The 26,962-nt window shown below is 35.9% G+C and overlaps 1 protein-coding gene and 1 pseudogene across 2 annotated transcripts; both read left to right on the top strand.

Annotated features, from left to right (window-relative positions):
• Window positions 1-4,175: 4,175 nt before the first annotated feature.
• OR8B3H (olfactory receptor family 8 subfamily B member 3H) lies at window positions 4,176-7,590 on the top strand. Of its 2 annotated transcripts, XM_070275037.1 has the most exons (2): window positions 4,176-5,089; window positions 7,572-7,590. In XM_070275037.1, exons 1-2 carry the CDS (start codon window positions 4,176-4,178, stop codon window positions 7,588-7,590), a joined length of 933 nt encoding a protein of 310 aa, XP_070131138.1. The 2 variants fall into 2 exon arrangements, with proteins under 2 accessions (XP_070131138.1, XP_005611723.2); XM_005611666.2 differs by lacking the exon at window positions 7,572-7,590 and having other exon boundaries at window positions 4,176-5,120.
• OR8C29P (olfactory receptor family 8 subfamily C member 29, pseudogene) lies at window positions 14,033-14,986 on the top strand (annotated as a pseudogene).

Here is a 26,962-nt window from a genome sequence, read left to right as displayed (position 1 = left end):
TTTTAATGACTATAACAATTTTGAAGAGTATTGGTGAGACATGTTATAGAATACCCTTATTTGGGTTTCTATGATATTTTCTCATTATTAGATTGGATTCTAGGTTTTGGGAAGAATAATGTATAGTGAAGTACATATCATATCAAGGTTTACATGATATCAATGTGACTTATCACTGGTGATGTTAACTCTGATCACTTGGTTAAGGTGGTGTCTGTTTCTCCATTATAAATTTACCTTTTTTCCTTTTCCATACTGAAGTCTTTGGAATCAAGTCACTAAATTCACGGGAAAGGAATTAAGCTCTACCTCCTTGAGAGGAGTTATATAGATATGTATTTTTGAAATTCTTCTCAAGGAATACTTGTCCTGTCTTTTCCCTATACTTTTGACAATATAGACTCATGAATATTTTCTTATTCTTTGGGTTATAATCCAATCATATCATTATTTATTTTATCCCTCAAATAGATCTAGCTTTGGCCCTTAAGAACTCTCAGGTTGGATCCTGGCATCTTTTGATCATGAATCCATCTTCTTTTTTAATAATAAACTTTTACTTTCTGATTCTACAAGGTGCTTCAGGATCATTTTGTGATTAGCCCTAGAATTAATCACTCTTTTGGAGCCCCAGATCCTATTACTGGAGAATGTTATTCAGAAACCAAAATCTGGGCTCTGGATGTGTTCACTGCTACTAGGGTATCACTGTTTCTAGGCCTTCTCAGTGGAAAGAGGTGGGAAATGTGTATATATTCAAACTCTTGTGTATATCTCTATATATTTATCTATATATCTATTTATAATTATTTCTGTATCTAGGTATCTTAATGTATGTTTAATATAGACCTGTTATCTCCAACTCTAACGTAACACCACAGGGTTCATTCTAGACTTCCTCTTTTTTATATTTGTAACTTCTTTCTGTGACAGTAACATTTACCTATTTGACTACATGTTGTTAGTCTTAAGACAAAAAAAAACCTATATATAAATGGTGTATTCTAGTTGGTAAATTTATTTCCCACTGAGATACGAGTTTGCAACTCTGAAACTATCATATGTATATTGTGATTGAATGACAAATAATGGACTGTGGAAAACAAAAATTTATTATATTTAAATGCATTTTCCTGAATAATTTGCTAATGACTAATAGTGATAATGTTGTGTACTTTCACAAAGAGTAGTGGTGAGATACACCTTGTGTTCCCATTGTTTTTGACTGACTTTAAAATCTGCTCAAAATAAAAGTATCCCAATCATCATTCTTGGAGAAGGAAGAATGAGAACTTTGACTCAGGTTGGCTTAAAGAGAATTCCAAGAAGAACCAGTCTCAACTGTGATCTTCCAATCCCCACCCCTTAAACATTTTCCATAAATAAAACAGATTTACTTTTATATCAGTACAAGAACCTAGTAAAATTACATTTCTACAGTAGGTTGAATAAACTTGAATTGTAAAAAATGGAATATTACTCAGCAATAAAAGAAATGTACCATTGATGTATGCAACAAATGGGATGGAACTTAAGGGCATCATGCTTAGTGGAAAAAAAAAAAACAATTGGAGATTATATATTGTATGATATCATTTATTGTCCTCCAAATGACTCAACTCTGATAGATGAAGAACAGGTTAGTGGTTCCAGAAGACAAAGATGAAGATGGAAGTGGGTGGGTGTGACCATAAAGGGGTAGCATAAAGGAGGTCCTAAAAGGTGGTAGAATAGTTTTTTATCTTAATTGTGGTGGTCATTACATGAATCTATATAAGTGATCAAATTGCATAGACTTACACACACATACACACACACACAACTCAAACACTCAGTGCATATAAAACTGCTATAAGCTGAATAATATCTGTAGTCCTGAAGTCTAGTTAACATTATTCTGGGATGTCAATTTCCTGGTGTTGCTATTATACTACAGTTTTTGAGGATGTCATTATGGTGGGATGCTGGGTAGAGTTCAAGGGACTCTATGCATTTTTTGCAACTCTCTGTGAATCTATATTCATTTCAAAATAAAATTTAGATGGCTTATCACAAGCACAAGTAGAAATTGATATATATCAAGGAATTCTAAACTGATATTTTCTTGACATGGAAGCTGATTAGCAGTGATTTTTCTTACAGACTTGACTTTAGTCCGTTAAAAACAAAGAAATGCTGAGTCAGAACAACTCAAAGTAAATTTTCATGGAATAATGTATTGTTATTATGTCAAAAAACTTTTTATTAAAACAGTGATCTCTAAAGCCAATTAAAAAGTATCCTTATGTTATGTCTATAAAGTATGTACAAATAATGATTATTTAAAGTTACTCAAAATATTTAAAAAGAACATAATAAACAAAATTTACTATAATGTTCATAAATCCTTACTAAACCCAATATGTTACCTAGAATGATAATTAGTGGTATTTTCAATGACAATTATTTACAACTCCATAATAGACAGCAGAAGATCCTTTCTCCTATGCTCTGGGGAATGTATAATCCCTGATGAGAAATTAATATTTACTGCCAAAATTAGGATGCAAATACAGATAACACTTCCTTCCCTGCAGAGCTTATCATGATGGGAAAGTCCTAAGGAAGACCTACACTTGGATTTCTAATAATGGCCAAAAGAATTAAAAACCTTAAGAAATGCCATGTGCCTATGACGTGGTGACTCAGATGTCAAGTCTGTGGTTTCCCTTCACACTATCTTGGTAAATTTATAACTGCAAGTTTTATCAACATTTCAGAATGACTTGAACATTCAGACTATGAGATCAATACTATGACTCTTTTGCCAATAAAAGGAGAAGTTTATGGGACGACATCTGCTCAGCTATGATATCTCCAAAGTCAGTTCTTTTTCTGGGACGCTGGAGGTGAAACACAAAAAGTGTCAGCACTGTGTTCTCTCAATGGAAGGAGAGTGAGTTAATCAAGTTTTTATTTCTCTCTCTGTTGCTGAAAAATATTTATATTGAATAACAAGAAACTCAAATATATGGAGCTCTGACTGTGTTGTCTGTGTTGTTCTCAACATAACTCTTTGTGTTGGCTTCATCCTCAGTCCAGTTGCAGGAGAACTTTAGCAGTTCCAAATGACACATCGAGAACATAGCAACATCAGAGGAGGAAGAAATCTGTTATTTTCCTTAAAAAATTTTATTGAAATATACAATACATATAGAAAAGTTTACGTGTCATAATAAGTATACAACTTGAAACATTTTCACAACTTAACAACTAATCAGCACTCAACTATGTTTCTCTTTTATGCCATCCTACAAAACCAGGGAAATAACTTTCACCTTCCTTTATTCATTCCCTGTCTACTTAGAATGGAACGGAGGAGGGGAATGTGTAGAAACACAAGAGCGTATGATTAATTATAAAACGTAGGCTACCAAGGCTTTCCTCAATACCTGTTATCAATTACTGACTTCATGAATTCTTGTAGTAAAGTATTTGGAAAACCTGTAAACTGTGAAAGACTTCTTTTTAGGAAGCAGAATGTCTGTGTGGTCTCTGTCCTAGAGGAATCCTCTCTCTCTTGATGGTCATCACAGTGGAACTGAGTTATCTAGTTGGGTACTGGAAACAAGAGAAGGAACTAGGAAGTGAAGGATCAGATAAATGATAAGGAGTGATTTGGGATACATTCCCACTTCTGAAGCTCATCAACAGTTAGGTTTGTTCCTCAGCTACTCCATCTCTCTATCTTCTAGTAAAGATAAGAGCAGTTGTTTGACACATGCAGTTCATGCAACAAAAGAAAGAGTGACTTGAGGTCATGCACTGCATAACAACATTTCGGTCCATGACAGACTGTATATATGATGGTGGTCCCATAGTATTAGCACCATAAAGTCCAGGTACGTGGTCGGCTATACCATCTAGGTTTGTGTAAATTCACACAATAGCGTTCACACAAGGATGAACTCACCTAACAACGCATTTCTCAAAACATATCCGTGTTGTTAAGCAACGCATGACTGTAAATGTTGAAGGATGTGCAGGAGTACATTCAGACCCTATGAAGCAGAGAAGGACTTATTTAATTTCTGCCAGTCTGAGTCCCCTTCTCATAAATGAGAGATTGTATGAACAGAGCTGGGTTCTCTATTAATGGGATTTTGTTCTGTTCTCACAGATTTCCAAAGTTGAGAATGCTGACTGGAAATGACTCCATAGTGACTGAATTTATTCTTGCCGGATTAACAGACAATCCAGAGCTCCAGAAACCCCTCTTTTACCTGTTTCTAATGATATACATTGTCACCATGGTGGGCAACCTTGGCTTGATCACTCTTATTGGTTTAAATTCTCACCTCCACACCCCCATGTACTATTTCCTCTTCAACCTATCCTTCATTGATCTCTGTTACTCTTCTGTTTTCACCCCCAAAATGCTGATGAACTTTGTATCAAAAAAGAATATCATCTCCTATGTCGGGTGCATGACTCAGCTCTTCTTCTTTCTCTTTTTTGTCATCTCTGAATGCTATATGTTGACCTCAATGGCTTATGATCGCTATGTGGCCATCTGTAATCCATTGCTGTATAAGGTCACCATGTCCCATCAGGTCTGTTTCGTGCTAACTTTGGCTGCATATGTGATGGGATTTGCTGGAGCCACTGCCCACACAGGATGCATGCTTAGACTAACCTTCTGTAATGCTAATATCATCAACCATTACTTGTGTGATATCCTTCCCCTCCTCCAACTCTCTTGCACCAGCACCTATGTCAATGAGGTAGTAGTTCTCATTGTCGTGGGAATTAATATCACAGTACCAAGTATTACCATTTTAATTTCTTATGTCTTTATCATTACTAGCATTTTTCATATCAAATCCTCTCAAGGGAGATCAAAAGCTTTCAGCACCTGTAGCTCCCATATCATCGCTCTGTCTCTTTTTTTTGGATCAGCAGCTTTCATGTATCTTAAATATTCTTCTCCTGGATCCATGGACCTGGGAAAAATTTCTTCTGTATTTTATACTAATGTAGTGCCTATGGTCAATCCTTTGATCTACAGTTTGAGGAACAAGGATATCAAAGTTTCACTGAGGAAAGTCCTGTTCAAAATCCAGAGGAGGAAAATATTCTAATTCAAAGTTGCAATAATGTAAAGAAATTCAATTTTTCATTTAATTTTTATTGGTGTTTTTATTGGGCTTTTTCAAGAGCATGTGGGTATAACCATGTTGCTCCTGCAGATTGTGTGATATGTGGTGTAATGAATGTCTAATTATTTTCCTTATAGCTGATCTTGCCTTATTTTTCTGAGTATCTATTGCACCTCGTACTAATTTACTAAGTAACTAAGAACATGTTTATAAAATGAACAATTGTACTGATCTTTTTTTCTCCATATTTTCTCTTGGGTTATTCCTAATATGGACAAATAAGGTTTCGTAAGTCACGGAATGTTAAAATTACAGCTTGCTGACCAAAACACAGAAATGCTAAATACTATAGAAGCATTCCCATTCTTATGAATATTACTGCTAGACAAGGCAACAGGATTCAATGAAATGTCTTCATTATAAACTCTGTATTTAGCTTAAAGTATAATCAGATCCTTCTGATCTTTTCTTTTTGTTCTATTTTTATCACCAACTTTCTTTTTATATTCTGTCCTTTCTTGTTCCCTTTGAGAATGGCAAAATCTGTACTTCACGTCATCTGCTTTTGAGAGTCTTTATCAGCACAGTTCACTTAATATTGAAGAGAGTACATATTACTCCACCTTTTATTGCAAAAGATAGTATTAATGGAGTATGATTAAAGGCGTACTTTATATATGTATCTTAGGATCTCATTAAGGTGGGGAAATTGATTTATTATAAATTTCACATTCATTATATCTAAAATGACATCAAATATTTGAAAAGGAGCATGTAGTTCTAACTGTAGAACTTTGTTATTTATCTCTTGTAAAAATATACTTCAAATTAAGTTAGGAGAAACATGTTCCACATTGTTTTACTTATCTAATGAGATTTACCATTAAAAACGGTGTATATTGGGCCTGGCCCTGTGGCCTAGTGGCTAAGTTCCCCGAGCTCCATTTCAGCAGTTTACAGGTTTGGATCCCAGCTGCGGACCTACTCCACTCGCCAACCACGCTGTGGAAGTGTCCCAAATACAAAAAAAAAAAAAAAAATAGGGGAGGATTGGCACAGATGTTAGCTCAGTGCTAGTCTTCCTACAGCAAAAAGAGGAGGATTGGCAGTGGATATTAACTCAGAGCGAATCTTCCTCAGAAAAAAGATAAAAGGTATATATTAATGATAATAAACTATATTCCTAGCAACATTTTGTGAACTTATTTAAACCTGTATTTGGTCCATTTGGGTTGCTATAACAAAATACCACAGACTCCGTAGCTTATAAACAATAGAAATTTATTTCTCACACTTCTGGAGACTGGAACTCCAAGATCAGAATGCCAACATAAATGAGTGAGGACTCTCACCTGTATCATGCATTTCTTATTACAGCCTCACATGGAGGAATGGGTCAGTGATCTCTTTGGAGTCTCTTTTATATGGCAGTAATCCCATTCATGAGGGTTCCGTCCTTTATGACTTCAATATCTCTTAAATGGCCCATCTCCCAATATCATCACCTTTCGTGGTTAAGATTTCATAGCACCTTGTCTTACAAATAAGATAATAAACATATTTAAAGTAGATGCTATTTCTTTTAATTTCTCTGTTTCTCCAATGCTTTTCCCATTTTTATATTTAGGATGTCAGATATACTTCAAAGGCAAGAGATACTTATTGAATTGTGTTATCTTGTTTAAATAACCACAATAATTATATCATTATAAATAATAATTGATCAAATATAATAATAGATAACAATAATAAATAAATAAATAAGAAATAACTTTTGGGTACAATTTATTTTGGGGGGGAATACTGTGGCAGCCATGGACGGGCTGTTCAGCTCTCTTTATGAGGAGCATCATTGATCAAAGTCTACATCTGATACTCCTTTGGATCCACCATAGTGTTCAGGTAGAGCCTATGCTTACTCTGAGATTTCCCTAGCCATGGCTTACCGTGGTGGAGAATACAGGAACTGCCTAGTTTCTCTATAACATGCATCTCCTCTGATAGGCAATCTTTGCTTAAGCACTCCTCATCATACTTACTGACACTTCTTAGAACTGCACTGTGGTCTGAGATTTTCCTACTCAATCCTCCCTTCTCTCTCTCCTTTCTTAGGTGTCAGCCTTTCATCCTGGTCTGAAGGCCTTTATCACGGACTCCCACTCTCTCCTATTTTATGGTTCACAGACATTTACCACAATAAGTGACTTACAAGTCTAATCATTTCTTGGCATCTGTTTCTTGGCAAACTCTAAATTACACAGAGGATTTCCATAATTGATTTTAAAACATAATGTAAGACTCTGATAATCAAGACAGATTAGTTTTTTTATAAAATTAGACAAATAAATCAAGGGATAGAATGGAAGATTGAAAAATATATCCTCACTTATACAGTCAATCACTTTTTAACCAATCAACAAAGTAATTCCATAGGGAAAGAAAAATCTTTTAAGCAATTGATTCTGGAAATACTAACTATTCATGAGAAAAATAAACTTGATCTCTGTGTCAAACCATACACAAAAATTAATTTTAAGTGTATCAAAACCATACACACAAAGCTTAAGCATGTTTTATAAAAGAAAACATGGGGAAGTATGTCAGTATAGGCATAGCTTTCTTAGAATTATTCTAGAAAGCTCTAAACTGTAAAGATGGAAAAGGATAAAATAAGTGTCTAAAGTTAGAACATCTACTTGTTGAAAAAAAATTCATAGACAAACCACAGACTGAAAGAATATTTGCAATACACATATTTGATAAACGTTGGATAATATATAATAACTTGAAAATTAAAATGTAGCTGCCCCTGATGCAGGAAGGGTTAATAATCACTGGAAAAGGCTTGCCAACAAACTGTGACCCGGAAGTGAGAAGGCTGATTAGCCAATGACGGGTAAGACTTCCATGGGGAGGCAACCTAAGACAGGCATAGGTCGCCCAGGGGCACAGATGGAGACATGATATTGGGAGCAGGAGGGGCCGTTGCCTAGGAGACATTGCATGCTCCGAGATAAAATATATGAGCACAGCAATAACATGATAATATCAAAACAGAGGCCAAGGGAGGGCTCCTTGAGAAATCACTAAGAATTCTTGACATTCGCTAATTACATTGTCCAGAATACCTGTGTATGTTTAACAGATGTAAGCTATGTATATACTGAAACGCTGGTTATAATAAACTCAGAGTGGCCATCAGCCCTCTCCGCATCTATCCTGATGTGTACATTGGATTGCGACACTGACATAAAAGATATCTCAATAATAAAAAGGCCATTTCTTAAGTGGACAAATGATTTGAAAGACACATTCCAAAGGAAAGTGTGCAAATGGCCAATAAGTGCATGGAAATGTGCCTAACCTGCTGCATCTCGTAGATGTATAGTCAATAGGTAGACAACACTCTCTTAGTAGCTGTACCATCCTCTCTCATTTCATTACTTGATCTGGGCCCTTTGAGTGGCTCAAGCACTTGTCAGGCTTTCTTCTTAGTCTCCTTCTATGTTGGACCCTGCACCTTCTGGGTGGGACCTCTAGTTCAGAGGCCCAAGTACTGGCTGTAGGACACCTCCAAGTCCTCCATTAATCCAAGCACCAATTCTATAGAGCTTCTCCTCTGAGATTCTAGAATCTAAGTCTGCTTCTTATTTTTCCTATTTGTTCCACCAGTCCTAGGAATAGTAGCCATATTCTGCAACTTATTAGTCTTTTTAATTTTAAGTGATAAAATTTTGCCTTTTCCTTCTTACAATATCTATAGAAACATTTCTATTCTGATTAGACCTTGTTTGATACAGAAAACACATTTTAAGTGATTTTGATGGGCTAACCTGCCCAACTCACAAGACACAATCTTCTTAGCACATGCCAAATACTGATGACAGTTATTAGTCAGAAATAGTCATTTGACTATAACATTTTTTACCAAAATTATTTTTAACAACTTGTTTTTTCTTCTTGAAGTTACTGAACTGGTACAATTAAATTTAGAGATTCTGGTAGACCTATTTTCACTGCAAGGGAGGAAGCCATCTGAGATTAACGCTGAGTAGAACCAAGCAGTCCAAAAAGTGGGAAGGGAGACACGCTTTCACGAGTGATTGGCCCTGTTCAGCCAAATAAGAAGCTGTGTACATCCTCAACTTACCAGTTTCACACACTTTTTTTGTGAGGCTGATTTATCTAGGTGAGTTAAATTTAGATTCCTATCACTTAAACTGAAAGAGTCAATTAAATTGAAAGAATCCTGAATGTACCCTGTACAAAACTGTGTGATATAACATCCTACACAATTTTGCATAGTGTAGTGACTAAATAAATCAGTTTTGTATTCATAGATACCTAAGTATGAATCTTGCCCTGGTAGTAGCTGTTTCGACCTTCTGACAAACAGTTAATATCTCTTAGCTTTCGAGATTTTTATGTATGAGAAAAGATCTCTGATTTAGGGAGGGGTTGTAAGGGAAACCTGAGGGAAGGTATATAAAGAATTTGGCATTATTATTGGTTAACAATAACTAATAATAGTACAAATCTAAGTTTCTTTGGTTCTCTAATTATACAGAGAAATCATAGGGGCACTGCCTGTACCTCATTCTGTTTGTATTCACTGTGTTTTTCAGTCTCAATCCTCAACAAATATTTATTAGATAAAATGAATCAGTAAAAGCTCTAAAATAAAGAGAGAGTCTATTGATGGACCATGCACTATCTACTCTGAGCAGAATAGGACTACTGAAGACCTGGAGCTTTTACTGCCAGGCTCAGCTTCCTGCTGACCTAGGGTGCTCCTTGATGACATCTTAGAAATAAACCAGAGGACTTTTAAGAATGGCAGACTTAACGTAGGCAAATTATCTCAATTTTTACTGAAACTCACTAACATGACAGAAATTAAAAAATAGCATTAACTCACCAGGACAAAATAACAAAAAATGATCAAAAAACAGAGTCACAAGCAGCCACAAAATTTTGGAAGCTGCAAAATCAATAAATGAGTAGTATTTGATTTGGCATACTCATAATATCTGACATTAACATAGAACTGTGGAAAATAAGAAAACAACTGATTTGCACCATATTGTCTCTCATATACGCAGAATTTTGTGGCAGCAGGTATCCTTGAAAGAAGCCATGAAGGTGAAGACAGAACAAATGGAATGCTTAAAAGTCTATTTCAGAAGTAATTAGATCTTCAGACCTTCTCTACATCTCCATGCTGCCAGATGACTGCCTCCAGTATCACTCCATAGAAGATTTGAGATTTATTCATTAAGGAAAGTAAAACAAAGTCTCTAAATTAGGAGACTACATGCACATTTGAGGGAGCGTTTAACATGAAAACTCTCATGTTTTCTTCAGAGTTTAACTAAAAACAGGGCAAGAAAGTCAAAATTTCACTCAATGAATGTTGACGTCATTAGCCTTCTTCCTCCTCTCAGCTCAGAGAATATTAAATGCCAAGATGATATCTTTCAGGAATATTGAAAGACTGTTTTCAGGATAATCAAGTCAGCACATGACAAAAGACCTATTGGTATTACCACTAAGAGTTGTCCCACGGAAATGAGATGTTATACCATGAAGCCCACAGTTGGCAAGCACTAACCCCTCACATGGAGATGCTAGTCAGCTTTTTAGACTCTCACTCCTAAGTGTTAAAACATGAGCAAGTATGCTGAGACATTCAAAGTGAACCTCTAAGACAAAACATAGAACATAAACAAAAAGGAAAGGGACAATTCTAGGGAATGCAACTTCAGAAAACATTATAAGGGAACAAAATATACCCTTGAACACTAGAAATTAAAGCAAAAATAAATAAATAAAATTCCTGGAAGAAAAAGTTGAAATTATCCCCCAAAAGTAGAGTAAAAGAATGGAAAATAGACAATAAAATAAAGCACAAAAATAAGGAATTCAGGATTTCAGTCTCTGAATGACAAATGTTACAGAAAGAGAACAAAAACTGCAGTGAGGATGAAATGATAATTTATATAAATAATATTTTTTCTAGAGCTGAAGTACTTGGGTTTCCTGAGTGGACTGAATTAATGCTCTCCTTGTTGCATAATAAGACATATCAAGATACAATATTGTTAATGTACAAGACAATGAAAACAGATATAAGATCTTAAAGGCTTCCAAAATGAAGAGAAATTAACCAATTTTAATAAAAATATATAAAGAATCAGAGAGGTATTGAGTTTCTTAAGATTGGATCAATGCCATTAAAATTTGAGGCAAAGCCACTTCTAAGTTAGCTGTTTATTTCCAAGCAAATGGCCAATAAATAAAGAGGTACAATAAACGCCATTTCAGACATGCAAGGTGAGTAAAATTTGCGTTCCATGCATCACTTTTGGGAAACAAGGTAGCATGTCTTGTGCTAAAATTAATAAGAAAACCAAAAAGTAAGGAGGCACATGATCAAGGAAAGAAGAGGACCCAGCACATGATAGAGATGAGAATCCACGCCACAGCAATAAAGGAAGATCTCAAGATTTCAGATTTGCATCACAGCCAGAAGACAATCAGTCAAGATAGAAGCAGTTCAAAAAATCCTGGAAAGACTTCTTTAAGAAGATTAAATTAAATATCAGTGACTGACTATACTGAGAAGAGGTTTACAAGAACCAGAGAAGAAGTTGGGGAGGAATCAGGACAAATCTATGAAATAATAAGAAAAACAAACAAATAAAAACAATTACAGAGAGAAAAAAATAGTCGTAATATATGATGGATTCGTTGTGAACAGTGCTTAAGATTGTGTTAATAATGTAACACAGGAATATAGATCTAACCTAATTTATGATTATAACCATATTGTTAGGAATTAGGAATGGGGAGTAGGAGGAGAAAGGGGTGTGTGTGTGTGTGTGTGTGTGTGTGTGTGTGTGTGCGCGCGCGCGCACTGATGGTGGGGGGTGTGAAAAAGATTCAAACTCTCATCTTACGTAGGAGTTCAAGTTAAAAACCTGTTAGAGTAATCCAAATTTGAAATGAAGAGAGACTCCAGATGCTGTATACATGAGAGGAAAGGCCAAATCTTTCAAGGAGATGGTTTCTCTGGGTCTTGGAGAGTGGATGAAGATGGTGAGTGGAAGAAGGTGCTTAAGTTTACTTTATGGATTAGTGCACTGGAGAGTGGGGAAAATAACTTTGAAAATGATGACTTGGAGGAGCAGCACTAGGAATCATAAGAAAATGCTGAATTCAGTTTGGAGCACTTTGAGCTTGAGGCACATAACTAGACAGAAAATACAATTATCTGCGAGGAAGTTATGGCAGAAACCCAGGCTATACATAAATATCAGTAATTCTCAAACATGGGTGATTTGCCATTCAAAGGACATATGACAATGTCTGGAGAACAGTTTGATTGTCACAACTAGTGAGTGGGATCAACTACTGGCATCTAACGAGTAAAGGCCAGGGATGCTCTGCATCCTATAACGCACAGGACAGCCCCACAACAAAGAATTATCTAGTCCAATCTGTCAATAGTGCCAAGGTTGGGAAAACCTGATATAATGAATATGGATTATGAGCAGGAGGAGGTGTGCCAATCCTTCTCAGGTTCTTTTTATGTGTCAGGCATGTTTCTAATACTTTGTGCCTTAACTCATTTAATCCAAGCAACAACCCTATGAGATAGCTCTTTTACTAGATCATTTGATAGATATACATCGGTATAACTAGATAAAAACATACATATACAAAGGTCAGAGAAGTTATATCATTGTCTACAGCCTCGCAGTTAAGGAGTATAAGACCAGATTTAAACTCAGTCTGAAGTGGGGGGCCCACCCCTAGTCTCTTAACCACTTTGCTACATCTCTTTATGGATGTGATATCACATCCATAAAGCTATGATTTAGTATTTTATTAGTGCAACCTCAGAGACTCTAGGAAAATAGACATGGCAAGTGACCATGCCCCAGACCTTCCTTTTTTAAACCATGTAGAGAGTCCAAGACATAATGAATAAAGTGACAAAAAGGAACACTAAATCTTCTCTATTGGAGATTAGGAATTCCTGCTGTGAGATTATAAACTAAGTAGAACAACGTGTCTCAAAGGATCCAATGTTAGGTCTATGACACAGGATGTAAACACAGGCTCATTAATTGCTACCCTCAGTGGGCTCATTTAACTTGTAAAGAAATCATGAGGGAGAGAAAATTTTTCTGGGCTTCTAATCGATTTTCCCAGAACTGCATGGCATGGAATAGATTCTCACTGGAGTCAACTGATTGTTTTGGATTTCATTTACGATTATTTTGCTCCTTGCAAGTGAAGAGGGCTTTCTGGGCAAATTCTCAAATAGATATCATGGCATCCTCCTCAGAATATCTCTGTTAGCACATCGAAGACTGAGGACACTGCCGATGTATATTGCCTCCTACCTTGTCTTTGACCCCCTCAGGACCACAGGGTTGAAGCGGCTTTAGGTCCAGCAGTAGTGAGGCCTCCAGGAAAAGGAAGGTGAGGGTTGAATCACCTTTTTTTTTGTCTTGATAATTTCCTTTCATACCCCAACTGCATAAATCCAGGTCTCTGGGCAACATCATCTATTTATTGCTCTTTTCAGCCTTGATCCTTAATGGAGACTGGGGAGAAGGGAGGAAGTGATGTGCAAAGACGTTGCGGGTCTGCCAGCATTCTTTCTAGACAGAGACAAACAACATGAGTGGGAGTAAAGGAAGAAATGAGGAATCATTAGGAAAATCACAGGAAGTCTTACACTTTAGATGCTTTACTGTGTGTGTTCAGACAACTTTGGTCTTGTAAATCAGAAGATCGGACTCTCCCTCTGGAGACAAAGAGAGTGGGTCCATCGCTAATGTCACCTTATACCCCACTTCCTGCAGAACACACCTGGAAAGTGAATGGCTGTTGAAAATGACTCCTCTGTGACAGAGTTTGTCCTTATGGGATTAAAAGACCTGCTGAACTCTAACTGCCCCTGTTTTTTCTGGTTTTGGTGAACTACATGGTCATTGTGGTGGACAATTTGACCTTAATTAATCTAATTGATCTGAATTCTCACCTTCACTTCACTGTGTACATTTTCATTTTCAATCAGTCCTTTATTGATTTCTGTTATTCAGTTTTTTTACCCACAAAATGCTAACAAGTTTTCTTCCAGAGAGGAACATCACCTCCTTTACAGGATGAGTGACTCAGCTATTTTTCTTCTGCTTTTTTGTCAACTCTGAGTGCTATGTGTTGACAGCCATCGCCTATGATTGCTCTGTGGCCATCTGTAAATCCCTGCTATATATGGTCACCATGTCCCCTCAGATCCATTCTTTGATGATGCCTGTTTAATATGTAACGGGGTTTACTGGTACCATGGTCTACACAGGATGTATGAACAGGCTGATCTTTTGTGATTCCAACATCATCAACCGTTACATGTGTGACACCTTCCACCCCCTCCAGTTCTCCTGCAGCAGCACCTCTGCCAATGAGTTTGTGGTTTGTGTTATATTGGGCACAGTTGCCATAGTATCTGGCCTCATTATCTTTATTTCTTATGCTTTTATTCTTTTCAATATTCTTCACATCTCATGACCTAAAGGTTCATCCATTAGATGGTCATCAGCTCCTCTGGTGATGTTGGTTGGCTCTTTCAGCACCCGTGGCTCCCACGTAATAATTGTTCGTCTATTCTATGGATTTGGGCTGTTCACTCATGTCAAGCTATCATCTGCTACATCTGTGGGCCAGGGGAAATTTTTTCTGTGTTTTGCACCAGTGTGGTACCCGTGCTGAACCCTCTCATTTATAGCCTCAGGAACACAGATGTCAAACTTACTCTGAATAAAACCCTAAATTGAATTACAAACTGAGCAGAACCATCTGTACGTCCTTTTCTTTGTTTTTTTCTTGTTTTTGTTCTGCCTCAACCTCTTGCTCCTGTTCTTTTTTTATTGTCTTCATTTGTCTTTCTAGAGTCTTTCGGGCAGGATTCCCACTCTAACGTCTTTTCTTCTCTTGCCGCTTAGTGTAACCCTTTGGGCCTATTCTTGGGATTGAGGGTCATCTTCAGTCATAAGATGACCCATCCTAGTTGGAGAAAATGGTCTGATAACACTTTCTATTTAAGAATAACACTACCTACTATTTTTTCTTGTATGTCTTTTCCATCCAAGGTAGACTATGGAGTAGTAAGTTGTCTGACAAGTTTGTTTCTTTCTTGCTTTACCTGAAATGCTTACATAGAGCCCTTGACTGTTTCAAAGGTTTTATTATTTATTATTGCATTAAAACAGAGAAAGAATGATAAAAATTGTGCACATGTTAAATCTGTATGAATTTCCGGAATTTTTCAGTTTTTTTAGTAATGGTTCTTGTTTTTGTATTTCAGTCTCATAACAGCTTATTGAACCAATGTTTTTTCTTTTCTTTTTGAGCATGCTTGAGAGTGAATGAGTCACAATAATCTGCCCACCTTTCTCAATCCCCACCAATAATGAATGCCTCCATTTAATGCATTGGTCAACTGATATTTTGTCATAAATAGAATTGAAGTTGTCACCAATTTGTCTATGTTTCTGTGGATTACGATTGTGATTAAAAATTACACAATGATATTCTTGTTTACGGAAAAGAGTGCCACATGTAATGTCAAGATTCTTTGTTTTCCTAATTGTGTAACAGGGGTTCCCCTTTGCAAAGGAAGATCTGATTCCTGTTTTCAAAAAACAAAAAACATAGGGGCTTGCCCCATGGCTGAGTGGTTAAAGTTCATGCCTTCTGCTTGGGCAGCCCAGGGTTTCACCAGTTCAGATCATGGACACGGAAATATTACTGCTCATCAGGCTATGCTGAGGTGGTGTGCCACGTAGCAGAACTAGAGTGACCTAAAACTAGAATATACAACTATGTACCAGGGGACTTTGGGGAGAAGAAGGAAAAAGAAAAAAGAAGATTGGCAACAGATTTTGGCTCAGGTGCCAATCTTACAAAAATACAAAAACTACCCCCCCCAACCATTGAAAGTCACTGGTTTACTTTCTGTGGCTATAGTTTTACCTTTTCTAGAATGTCATATAAATGGTATCATACTGTATGTGGTATTTGTAGTTTGGCTTCTTTCTCTCAACATAGTGAATTTGAGATTAATCCATATTGTTACATGTATCAGTAATTTGCTCCTCTTTATTGTTGAGTAGGATGACTGTATGGATGTACAGTCTTGTGCCACATAATGATATTTTGGTCAATTATGGACTGCATATATGATGGTGGTCCCATAAGATTAATACCATATAGCCTAGGTGTGTAGTAAGCTACATCATCTAGGTTTTTGTAAGTACATTTTATGATCTTTTCATAATGACAAAATCACCTAAGGGCGCATTTCTTAGAAAGCAGCCCTGTCATTATGTGAGGCATGATTGTACCATAGTTTATTTATTCATTCAGTAGTTGAAGGATAATCAAACCACTATAAATATAGACATACAATTTTTGTGTGAACATATGTTTTCATTTATGTAGGTAAATGTTTGGAGGGGACAACTTTAAAGGAAACTGTCAAACTATTTTCCAAAGAGGCCGTGCCATTTTGCATTCTCACTAGTAATGTTTGAGAAGGCCAGCTGCTCCAAATCCTCACCAGCACCAAATATTGTCAGTTATTATTATTTATTTAATTTTGGCATATCTAATAGTTTTGTAGTGGTATCTCATTGTGCTTTTAATTTGAATTTCTGTAATGAATAATGATGTTGAGTGTCTTTTCATGTGTTTATTGTCTATCCATATATCTTCTTTGATGAAGTGTCTGTTCACATCACTTACTCATTTCTCTGTTTACTCATTGAGTGTTGAGTGTTCTTTATATTTTTGAATAAAAGTTTCTTATTAAGTAGGTACGAAAATATATTCCTCCAGTGTTTGGCTTGTCAGTTCATTTTTTAATACTGTCTTATTTAGAGGAAAATGTTTTAATTTTGATAATGTCCAAATTAACTATTTTTTTCTTTTATGGGCTGTTCGTTTTGGTACACTATTTTAGGAATTTTTCTCTGACTCCAGATCACAAATCTTTGTCCTTTTTTTCTTTCCTAAAAATCTTAAAGTTTTATGTTTTACATCATATCTATTATTCATCTTGCCATAACTTCTCTAATGATCTGATGTAGGGATTGAGTTTGTTTGTTGTTTGTTTATTTGTTCAATTTTGGCGTGGATATCTAATTATTCCTGCCTCACTGTTTCAAAAGACTGTAATTTCTTCAATATATTGCCTTTGCACATTTGTCAAAATTAATTGACCTGATATACCGGCATACCTCAGAGATAGTGTGGGTTCAGCACCAGGCTACTGCAATAAAATGCACATGCTAATAAAGTGAGTCACATAAACATTTTGGTTTCCTAGTGCATATAAAAGTTATGTTTACATTATACTGTAGTCTATTAAGTGTGCAACAGCATTATGTATAAAAGAATGCACATATCTTAATTTAAAAATGCTTTATTGCTGAAAAATGATAACCATCATCTGAAGCTTTAGCAAATTGTAAAGTTTTTGCTGGTGGAACGTCTTACCTTAATGTTGATGGCTTCGGACTGATCAGGGTGATGGCTGTTGAAAATTGAGGTAGTTGTGAAAATTTCTTAAAATAAGATAACCATGATATTTGCCACTTGAATTATCTCTTTCTTTCATGAATGATTTCTCTGTAGCATGCAGTGCTGTTTGATAGCATTTTACTCATGGCAGAACTTCTTTCAAAATTGGAGTCAATCCTCTCAACCCTGCCACTGCTTTACCAACTAAGTTTGTGTAATATTCTAAATCTTTTGTTGTCATTTCAACAATATTCATGGCATCTTCACCAGGAGTAGTTTCCGTCTCAAGAAACCACTTTATTTGCTCATCCATAAGAAGAGATTTCTCATCCATTAAAGTTGTATCTTGAGATTGCAGCAATTCAATCACAGCTTCAGGATCCACCTCTAATTCTTTTGCTATTTCTACCACATCTGTGGTTACTTCTTCCACTGAAGTCTTGAACCCCTCAAAGTTATTCTTGAGGGTTGGAATAAAATTATTCCAAGCTCATGTTAATGTTGATATTTTTACCTCTTACCATTAATTATGAATGTTCTGAATGTCATGTAGAATGGTGAGTTCTTTCCAGAAGATTTCCAGTTTACTTTCCCCAGATTCATCAGAGGAATCATTCTCTATGGTATCTATAGAATTATGAAATGTATTTCTTAAGTAACAAAACTTGAAAGTCAAAATTATTCCTTGATCCATGACCTGAAGAATTGATGTTGTGTTAGCAGGCATGAAAACAACATTAATCTCATTGTATGTCTTCATCAGAGTTCTTGGGTGACCAGGTGCATTGCCATTGAGCAACAATATTTTGAAAGGAATCTTTTTTTCTGAGCAGTAGCTCTCAACAGTGGGCTTAATATATTCAGTAAACCATGTTGTAAACAGATATGCTGTCATGCAGACTTTGTTGTTCCTTTTATAGAGCATAGGCAGAGTAAATTCAGCATCATTATTAAGAGCTCTAGGATTTTTGGATTTAATGTGAGAAATGTGTAATTCTTCCTTTTACTTGAACACTTAGAGGCCATTGTAGAGATATTAATTGGGTTATTGATGACCTGATTTCAATAAATTTTAATAATGTTGTGTCTTGGGGAGTAGAGAGGCCAAGGAGAGGGAGAGAGACAAGGAAACAGTCAATCGGTAGAGTAATTAGAACACACACATTTATTAAGTTTGCCATGTTATATGGACATGGCTCATTGAGCCACCAAACAATTATAATAGTAACATGAAAGATCACTTGTCACAGATTACCATAACAAATATAATAATAACAAAAAAGTTTGAAATATTTGAGGAATTACCAAAATGTGTTACAAAGACACAAAGTGAGCAAATATTTTTCTCAGTGGTTTGATGTTCTTTGGAGGCACTCCCTATTTCAAGCAGTCTGAACATTTGGAGAATCTGATACTTTTTGACTAAGGTAGGAGCCCTCTCTATTAAGGGTAACATGTTTCCCTTTTTCATCCACTTCATATAAGCAGTCTGTGTGCAAATATGTTTATATATATATATTACACATATATAAAATATATATATTTTTTTCATATGAATATATTTACATATGGTTGACTGTCCTAAGGCACTTGAGTTGATTTAAAGCTTAAAAGAGTAAATTCGCTTTCAAATAGCAAATATATTCTATAGCTAAATTGAACAAGCAAAATTTCCTGTTACAAACATCTTTCATGAGTTGCTGATTTTGGCAGACAGCATTAATGTCCTACTCAATAGGTGTTCCTTTCCTTCTTTCTAATGCTAAAAACTTCTTTTCACAATAGTCGCCAATAATGGAAGATCATCATTTTGTCAGTATTCCTTGCAACTAGACTGGGCATATGGCATAGTCTTAACTAAAGGAAAGTTATCTGTTGGCTTCTGGGGAAGATTTACTTCATGATTTAAAGAGAGATATGTGAGAGGACTTCTTTTGATTTGTTCTCTTGCTGTCTTCTTTGGATATAGTTGTCTTAGATGTAATTCTTAGAGCCATGACAGTCATTTTGTGACCATGTGGTGAACAGCTTGAGGACTCAGGCCAACAATCTGAGGACAGTGAAATGAAAAAGTCTGGGTCCTTGAGAATGTTTAGTTGCTGGCCCAACCACAGGACACTGTGCCTCCAGATTTATTACTATGTGAGAAAAATAAGAGCCAATTTCATATGAACTTTTGACTAAGAATTCTGTAGCTGAGAGCAAGAAACTTTCTATTTAATAACATTGATTAAAAGTTACATTCCCAAAATATTAAATAGATAGTATACTATTTTAACAGATGAACACTTTGAGAGATCGTCTTGCAACTTTTCAGTAAATGTTGAAGAGGGAAACTAATTTATTGTGATAGAACAGAGAATATGTGCAGATTTAAACTTAAATTTTAAATACATTCTTTGGTTCACTTGGCTAGTGCCTTCTGTTCATTGTACTCTTGTGGTCTCTGAAATATAAACATTCTCCAATATTCTACCTTTTATAGTTGTTCAAAAGGGTAAGCGTTTGCGCAATGCTTAATGTGTTCAAAACAGCTAAATCAATCAGAATAGTACTTTCACATTTTTATAGATTTAACTCTCACTTGATTTCTTCTTTAATTTTATCCAAACAATCATAATTTTGATACTTACAGTTTTATTGCAATGTTTCAAATATCCCATGGGTAATTGATAACCACTGAAAGTTCATAAACTAGGAAGGGACAGATATGCATAGCAAGCAGTGTCTATGGCCAATAAGAGAGAGTATCTGGGAAAAAGCTAGATAATTTTTTGATCCCCTACAATTCAGCAGTTCAGTTCAATTAAAATCTAGATGTTACTGAACTTGTGTGGTGGCTGAGGGAAATGGATGGAAATCATTGTGGTGGCAAACTCTATTGCTTAGCATGTGAGAAATGTTGAAAACATTCTAAAGGTTTTCACCAGAGAGCAACTTAATTTACAGAAATATTTATGGAGTTCCTAATATGTACTCTGCCCTATACATGGCACCATGAGAAAAGTAGTAAACAAAACAGAAGAGATATTTGTCCTTATAGAACTTATAGTTTATAGGAGAACATAGGAATTAAAGAGAAAAATGTCTGATAGGTGTTATGAAGGAGGATCTACTGGAAGTTTTGAGGGCATAAATAATGACAGCTGACATTGATTGACTATATACTACACGTCAGCTTCTGTGCTAACCATTTTACATAAATTTTTTGGTTTAATCTTCAAAATAAGTCAATGAAAGAGATGCTATTATTATCATCACTATTTCAGAAATTATGAACCTGAGGTATAGAGAGTTTAAGTAATGTGTCCAAGTTAGTAATCATGGGAGTAGAATTCCACACATGTCCTCTAATTCCATATCACGCACTTTTTTCTAGCATGAGAAGGAATTGATGACCTCAGTTAATGAAATATTACATTTAAGGACCCAGCAAGATTCTTAGGTAGAAATTTCTGGTAGATGTTTAGAAGTAAAAATTTAGAAAGGAAAAAGCTATTAAAATCTTATTTGGACATAACTCAGGGGAGACAACACAATTGGGTTACTGTAATTTTTGAAAAATTTCAGGTAAAGAAATGAATAAGCCTATAGGCAGACTCTGGTATGTTTCCATTTACTTTATGAAAAGAAGCACAAAAATAACCTATATAATAGATCTTCCTTAAGAGATGAAAATGATAGGAATATGGGAGTTTACTTTTGCCACTGCCGTCGGGGATGTAAATCCCTAGAGTGAAGCTTAAACTAAATTAAAATATTGAGTCCCTAAGGAATTAAAGAGAGATCATGATCCAGAGTGAAAATATAATTCCATTATTTCTCTTTTACACATAAAATCTATTCCCTGGGGAAGAGAATAAGCAAGCTTCTACCTTTATTGCCAAGTGCACTATAAACTTGCACTTGTTCAATCTTCTGTGTCTTATCAAGTAGCAAATGCAACAATAATAAAGACTGTTTATTTTTATCTGCTTCTTGAGAGGGCTCAGAGTCATAATTAGAAATTACAGTCTGTAGTTCAGGAAGGTTTCCAGGGCATATATGAAGTTATGTCTGGTCTGCATCCTTTTAGAGTCAAAGGAACCAAAGCCTAAGAACCTGAATTTGCCTTCCAGGACCATTGGGTAAATATCAATGAAAAGAGAGAACAGAGGTTTTCTGGCTTAAAGAGGGTACATTTTAGAATTTTATTTATATTAATGCCTTTCTTGTTTTGAGATGGAAGTCAAGGGATTTAAGATCTGCCACTTTCTTTCCCATTTTGTGCAGACTTGAGGCTCAAAACAAATTGCTGGGAGAATGTGTTCAATGAAGATCAGACAATGTTCAGAGATTAGGAGGCTCAGAAAGTTCAGTACATCAGTCAGTAAGTTCCCTCTCCATGGATGGGACTCTCAGTCTTCTAGATTTAAGTCTTTTACTCTGTGATTTGGGCAGTCACTTAGCCTCTCCTAGACTTTGGTCCCTTAGTTTTTGATTAGAAACAATCTTCTTGGTTCCAAACCCATCGAGTTGAATCTGCCATAGAGGCCAGCACCAGGTTGCTCCAATTTTACTGGTGAAGGGAGGGCTTTGGTGAGTAAAGAAATGGTGAGATGTGAGAAAGATGATTCTGTCCTGGTCCATCCTTCTTCTCCCTTGGTTTTCCCAGCTTTCATGATTGCATATGGCAGCACTGGCCTTCTCTCTGTAGACTGTTTGTGATGCCCTTTGCCATATTTAGTTTATTAAAATTCTAGTAAGGAAAAGCTCATGTCTATTAGTGTCACAACAATGGTAAAGGCAGATTCTTTTGGTTCAGCTTGGGCTAGTCTCAGACAGTCCCAGTGTATACACTTTTTTATAGGATGAGATATTGCCCAAAGAACTGAGTTATTCTCTAATGTAACTCTTTTTGTCCTGTGTTCACAGCTTCTTTTAGAGAAGAATGTCTCCTGGAAATGGTTCTTTTGTGACTGAATTCATTCTGGTAGGGTTAATAGACCAATCAGATCTCCAACTCCCCCTATTCTTCCTGTTTCTAGTAATGCATATGGCCACTGTGTTGGGAAATTTGGGCTTGGTATCTCTAATTGGGCCCATTTCACACCTATACACCCCTATGTACTTTTTCCTCTTTAACTAGTCCTTTGTAGACCTCCATTATTCTTCAGTATTTACACCTAAAGTGCTGACAAATTTCTTATCAAAGAAGAATATTCTCTTACATGGGCAGCATGATTCAGCTTTACTTTTTCTGGGTTTTTTTGTTGTTGATGTTTCTGAATGCTGTGTGCCTATACCACATTTACTGTGTGCCAATGATTTGCTTAGTCACAGACCTTCTTTATGAAAAAGTCTAAAATAGACTATTAGTCTCCTGATTTCAAGCCTACATTTTTTACTTTTTGTCTGCTTAATTCCATTTTTCTTTTCGGTAACATGAAACATGAGAAAACTTTTCAGTTTTGAAAGGTGACTTTTTCTGCCAAAAAAAAGTATGTTGTTAGTCCATGACCCAAAGAGACATATGGCCAATAAATAAGAGGGCCTCCATTAGGGAATGGACAATGAAATTTAAAAACCGCATTTCATTCTGAATTTGTATCCTGTTCTATAGAGCATTGTAACTACCCTCCACTGTCTGTAAAGCTTTGATTAAAACTTATAATACATAATGAGCACACATTAATAGTGGTTTTGGGAATTAAAACCAATGGCTATGGCCACATTCGTGGGGAAACAGATAGAGAGGGGACAACATTTTAAGGAGACTAAATAGTGAGTGTAATCAAAGCTCAAGTTAGGGAAAAAGAATAGGAGTAAAACAATGAGAAAAGAATGCCATTTCTACGACTCTCTTCTCTTTCTGAAAAGGCTCTAGAAATATTATAAGCATCACAGGATCTCTGGATATGATAAATCTAAAGTTACTTGATATTAAACAAGTTAAACCTACAGGGCTGGTGGGCCCTGGAACAACTAAATCACTCCTGTTTTACCACAACTAAATAATCTCACGTGGATTTTAAACTACAAAAATCTCAAATTGCAGCTGGGAGAGTGATGACAATTTGAAAGAAATACTGGTGAATAAATTGAATTTTGGCAACGTCTTTTCTAGAAACAGATGTTGGATTACTTTCTTTTGAGAAAAAACACACAAGACCATTCAAAGATCCTTAAGATGTCAAGTGACAATTAAAATATATTGTAAGATAACTATAATAACATTTATTACTTTACAGTTTTTCTAATCTCCACCTAATATTAAGGTAGTTTGAATTTAGCATAGCTTGATTGTTGGCTTCCTTTTTTTTTAAATGTTCAGCTTGTTAAATCCTTGACTTATGGTTTTAAATGGCTATTCATATCTCATCCCATGACTTCAATATTAATATGCCTGATTTTCACTTTATTAGTTCTTTTTATACGAAATATTTAATCTTGGTTGGATTTTTCATTTTGATTTTCTTTAGTAACTGTCTATTTTGATAAAATTTTTTCCATATTGAAAAAACTTTATGTCAATAATTAAACAATATCTGTACTATTCGGTATCTTTGTAGACATTGCAGAGGTGTGTTCACTCTGTTATGTATTTTATTACTATTTGAGGTGGCCCAAAGAGTGGGTTAAAACTGCTCATTAATCTTTCACTTGATGAGACTCAAAATACAAAGAAATGTTTCAATTTCAGAAACAAAAATTCCTTCTTTAAAACTGGGTTCCATTCTTTCAGATTATTTTGGAAAAGATTAATCAGAAAAACATATATAAAGACAGACTCTAAAAGTCAAGGGTGGAAATGTTTAAGTACTTGAACTTCTATATCCTTTTAATTCCTAAACCCCTCAACTTTATTGAACCCCATGTTCCACTCCTCTTTGCATCGCCTCCCTACATGTATGCATGCACACACATACACGCACACGCACATATACACACAGGCACAGTGTCTTCAAGTCTCTTATTTTATGAGATGGCTGCTTAACATCGACTGCATGGTCTGTGACCCACCTTTAATCTTTGCAAGCACATTCAAACACCTGTTTCCAAGTTCCAGCTCCAGAGAGGCATGGCTGAGCAGGAAGTAATTGTTGAATTTAGCAAGAGGAAATGGTTATTGGTTCAATTATCCGTTTAATTATGTAAAAACAACAATAAACAAAACACATGTTTTATACCTGCTAAGTGTCTGGCAATGGGTACAATGTGCTGTATGTCAGAAATGTAAATAGGGCACAGTAAGAGAAAGATATAAAGGCAGGTTTTCTTAGTACAACATAGTAGACTTACATGCTACATGTAGATAGAATCTAAAGTCAGTTTTATACACTCAAAACTATTACTGAAAGTTGATTATGGTGAGTTGATGTCCATGTTGGGGATAGACGTGGTATTTTTTCATGACTCTAGCACAGTTGGTTTTTCTTTTCAGCACTGGGACCTTTCACTATGTAATCAGCTGAACACCAGATGAAGTAGTTGGTTTATAAGCAGAGATTTGTTGTAAAAACTATGCACCTTTAAACACTAAAATCTCACTCAGTGTTGGGAAGTTTTCTTCCTCAGTGATTCGGAGGGCTTCTGGAATCACCTGGGCTGTTTAAAGTCTCTCTCTTGGGGCTGGCCCTGTGGCCGAGTGGTTAAGTTCGAGTGCTCTGCTGCAGGTGGCCCAGTGTTTCATTGGTTCGAATCCTGGGCACGGACATGGCACTGCTTATCAAACCACGCTGAGGCAGCAGCGTCCCACATGCCACAACTAGAAGGACCCACAACGAAGAATATACAACTATGTACCGGGGGGCTTTGTGGAGAAAAAGGAAAAAAAAAAATAAAATCTTTAAAGTCTCTCTCTCATAAAGTTGAATAGACCCACTTCAAATGTTAATACAGAGAATGTACAGGGTGTTACAAAGCTCTTCAAAATAGTGTTTCAGTTTTTTCTGCGCTGTCACATCTGTTCTGCTATGTGCTCCTCAGGGAAAAACTGTGAGGTTCATAGGGGAGGTGATCCTAGTTCCCATTTCATAGATGATGAAACTAATGCACAAAGATGTTCATGGCTTGTTCCAATTCACAATTTATAAGATGTAGAGCTGAGACTAGGACTTGAGTGTGTTGATTATAAATATATCATGTTTTGAAAAATTTTGTAAAATTTACCATTCTTTTAAAAATCAGTGAAACATCAAAAATGGTTTCAGTGAATAAAAATGCCTCTGAACACAAATAAAAGAAAATATTCAAATAAGAAAAATATTTTTAAAAATATGTTTCATATTTTATTGAAAGCCATTGCCTAATTTGGAATATATGGATGTATCAGTGGATATATTCTTATCTCATACTGCCCTATACAATGAATAGAAACATGTAAGTATAGTCTATAGAAGCATTATAGTTAATAGGTGCATGCTAAGTGCCAGAGTCAGCAGCAAGTTCTTACATTTAAGATCCTATTGAATCTTTACATCAATGATTTTGGTAGGCATCAATATGATTAGGTCATTCTGTCAGAGACTGCTAGCTATTCACCTCTTTTTCCAGAACACACATTTTCCTGTCATTCTTGCAAGAAGATGTAGCATGTGACTGAGATCTATATCTTGTGGTCACCATTCTAGGACCATGGTGTGCCCTTTCCACATTCTCTTTGTGTTGGATGCAGATGACCATGAGGTTCTTCTTAAAGAAAAACCAGAGCGGGAATGCCACCATGTCAGGATGGAGAATGGAAGAATGGATGGAGCTACCATCAAGTAGGGGCACATAGAGGGCTCTGGAGTCCTGGAAGTAGTTTATTTATACATCTGCATGGTGATTATAAGCAGTTCACTTTATAATAGATATTTGAAGTGTATTTTTATACACCTTAATATATGTATTTGCTAAATTTTACAATAAATTAAGGTCGCAAAACTTTTATTATACTTCTTCTTCAACTGAACATTAAAGTAATCCATAGGCAAAGATTGAGATTAACAATCCAGGGACCATCCCTGTCGCTGAGTGGTTAAGTTCATGCACTCTGCTTTGGCAGCCCAGGATTCACTGATTTGGATCCTGGGCATGGACCTACACACTGCTCATCAAGCCATGCTGTGGCAGCATCCCACATAGAAGAAGTAGAATGACCTACAACAAGGATATACAACTATGTACTGAGGCCTTGGGAAGAGAAAAAAATAAGAGGAAGATTGGCAACAGATGTTAGCTCAGAGTCAATCTTCTTTGATAAAAAA

The sequence above is a fragment of the Equus caballus genome, chromosome 7, assembly GCF_041296265.1.
Source record: "Equus caballus isolate H_3958 breed thoroughbred chromosome 7, TB-T2T, whole genome shotgun sequence".
NCBI classification, from domain to species: domain Eukaryota; kingdom Metazoa; phylum Chordata; class Mammalia; order Perissodactyla; family Equidae; genus Equus; species Equus caballus.
This window is presented reverse-complemented; position numbering and strand designations above follow the sequence as displayed.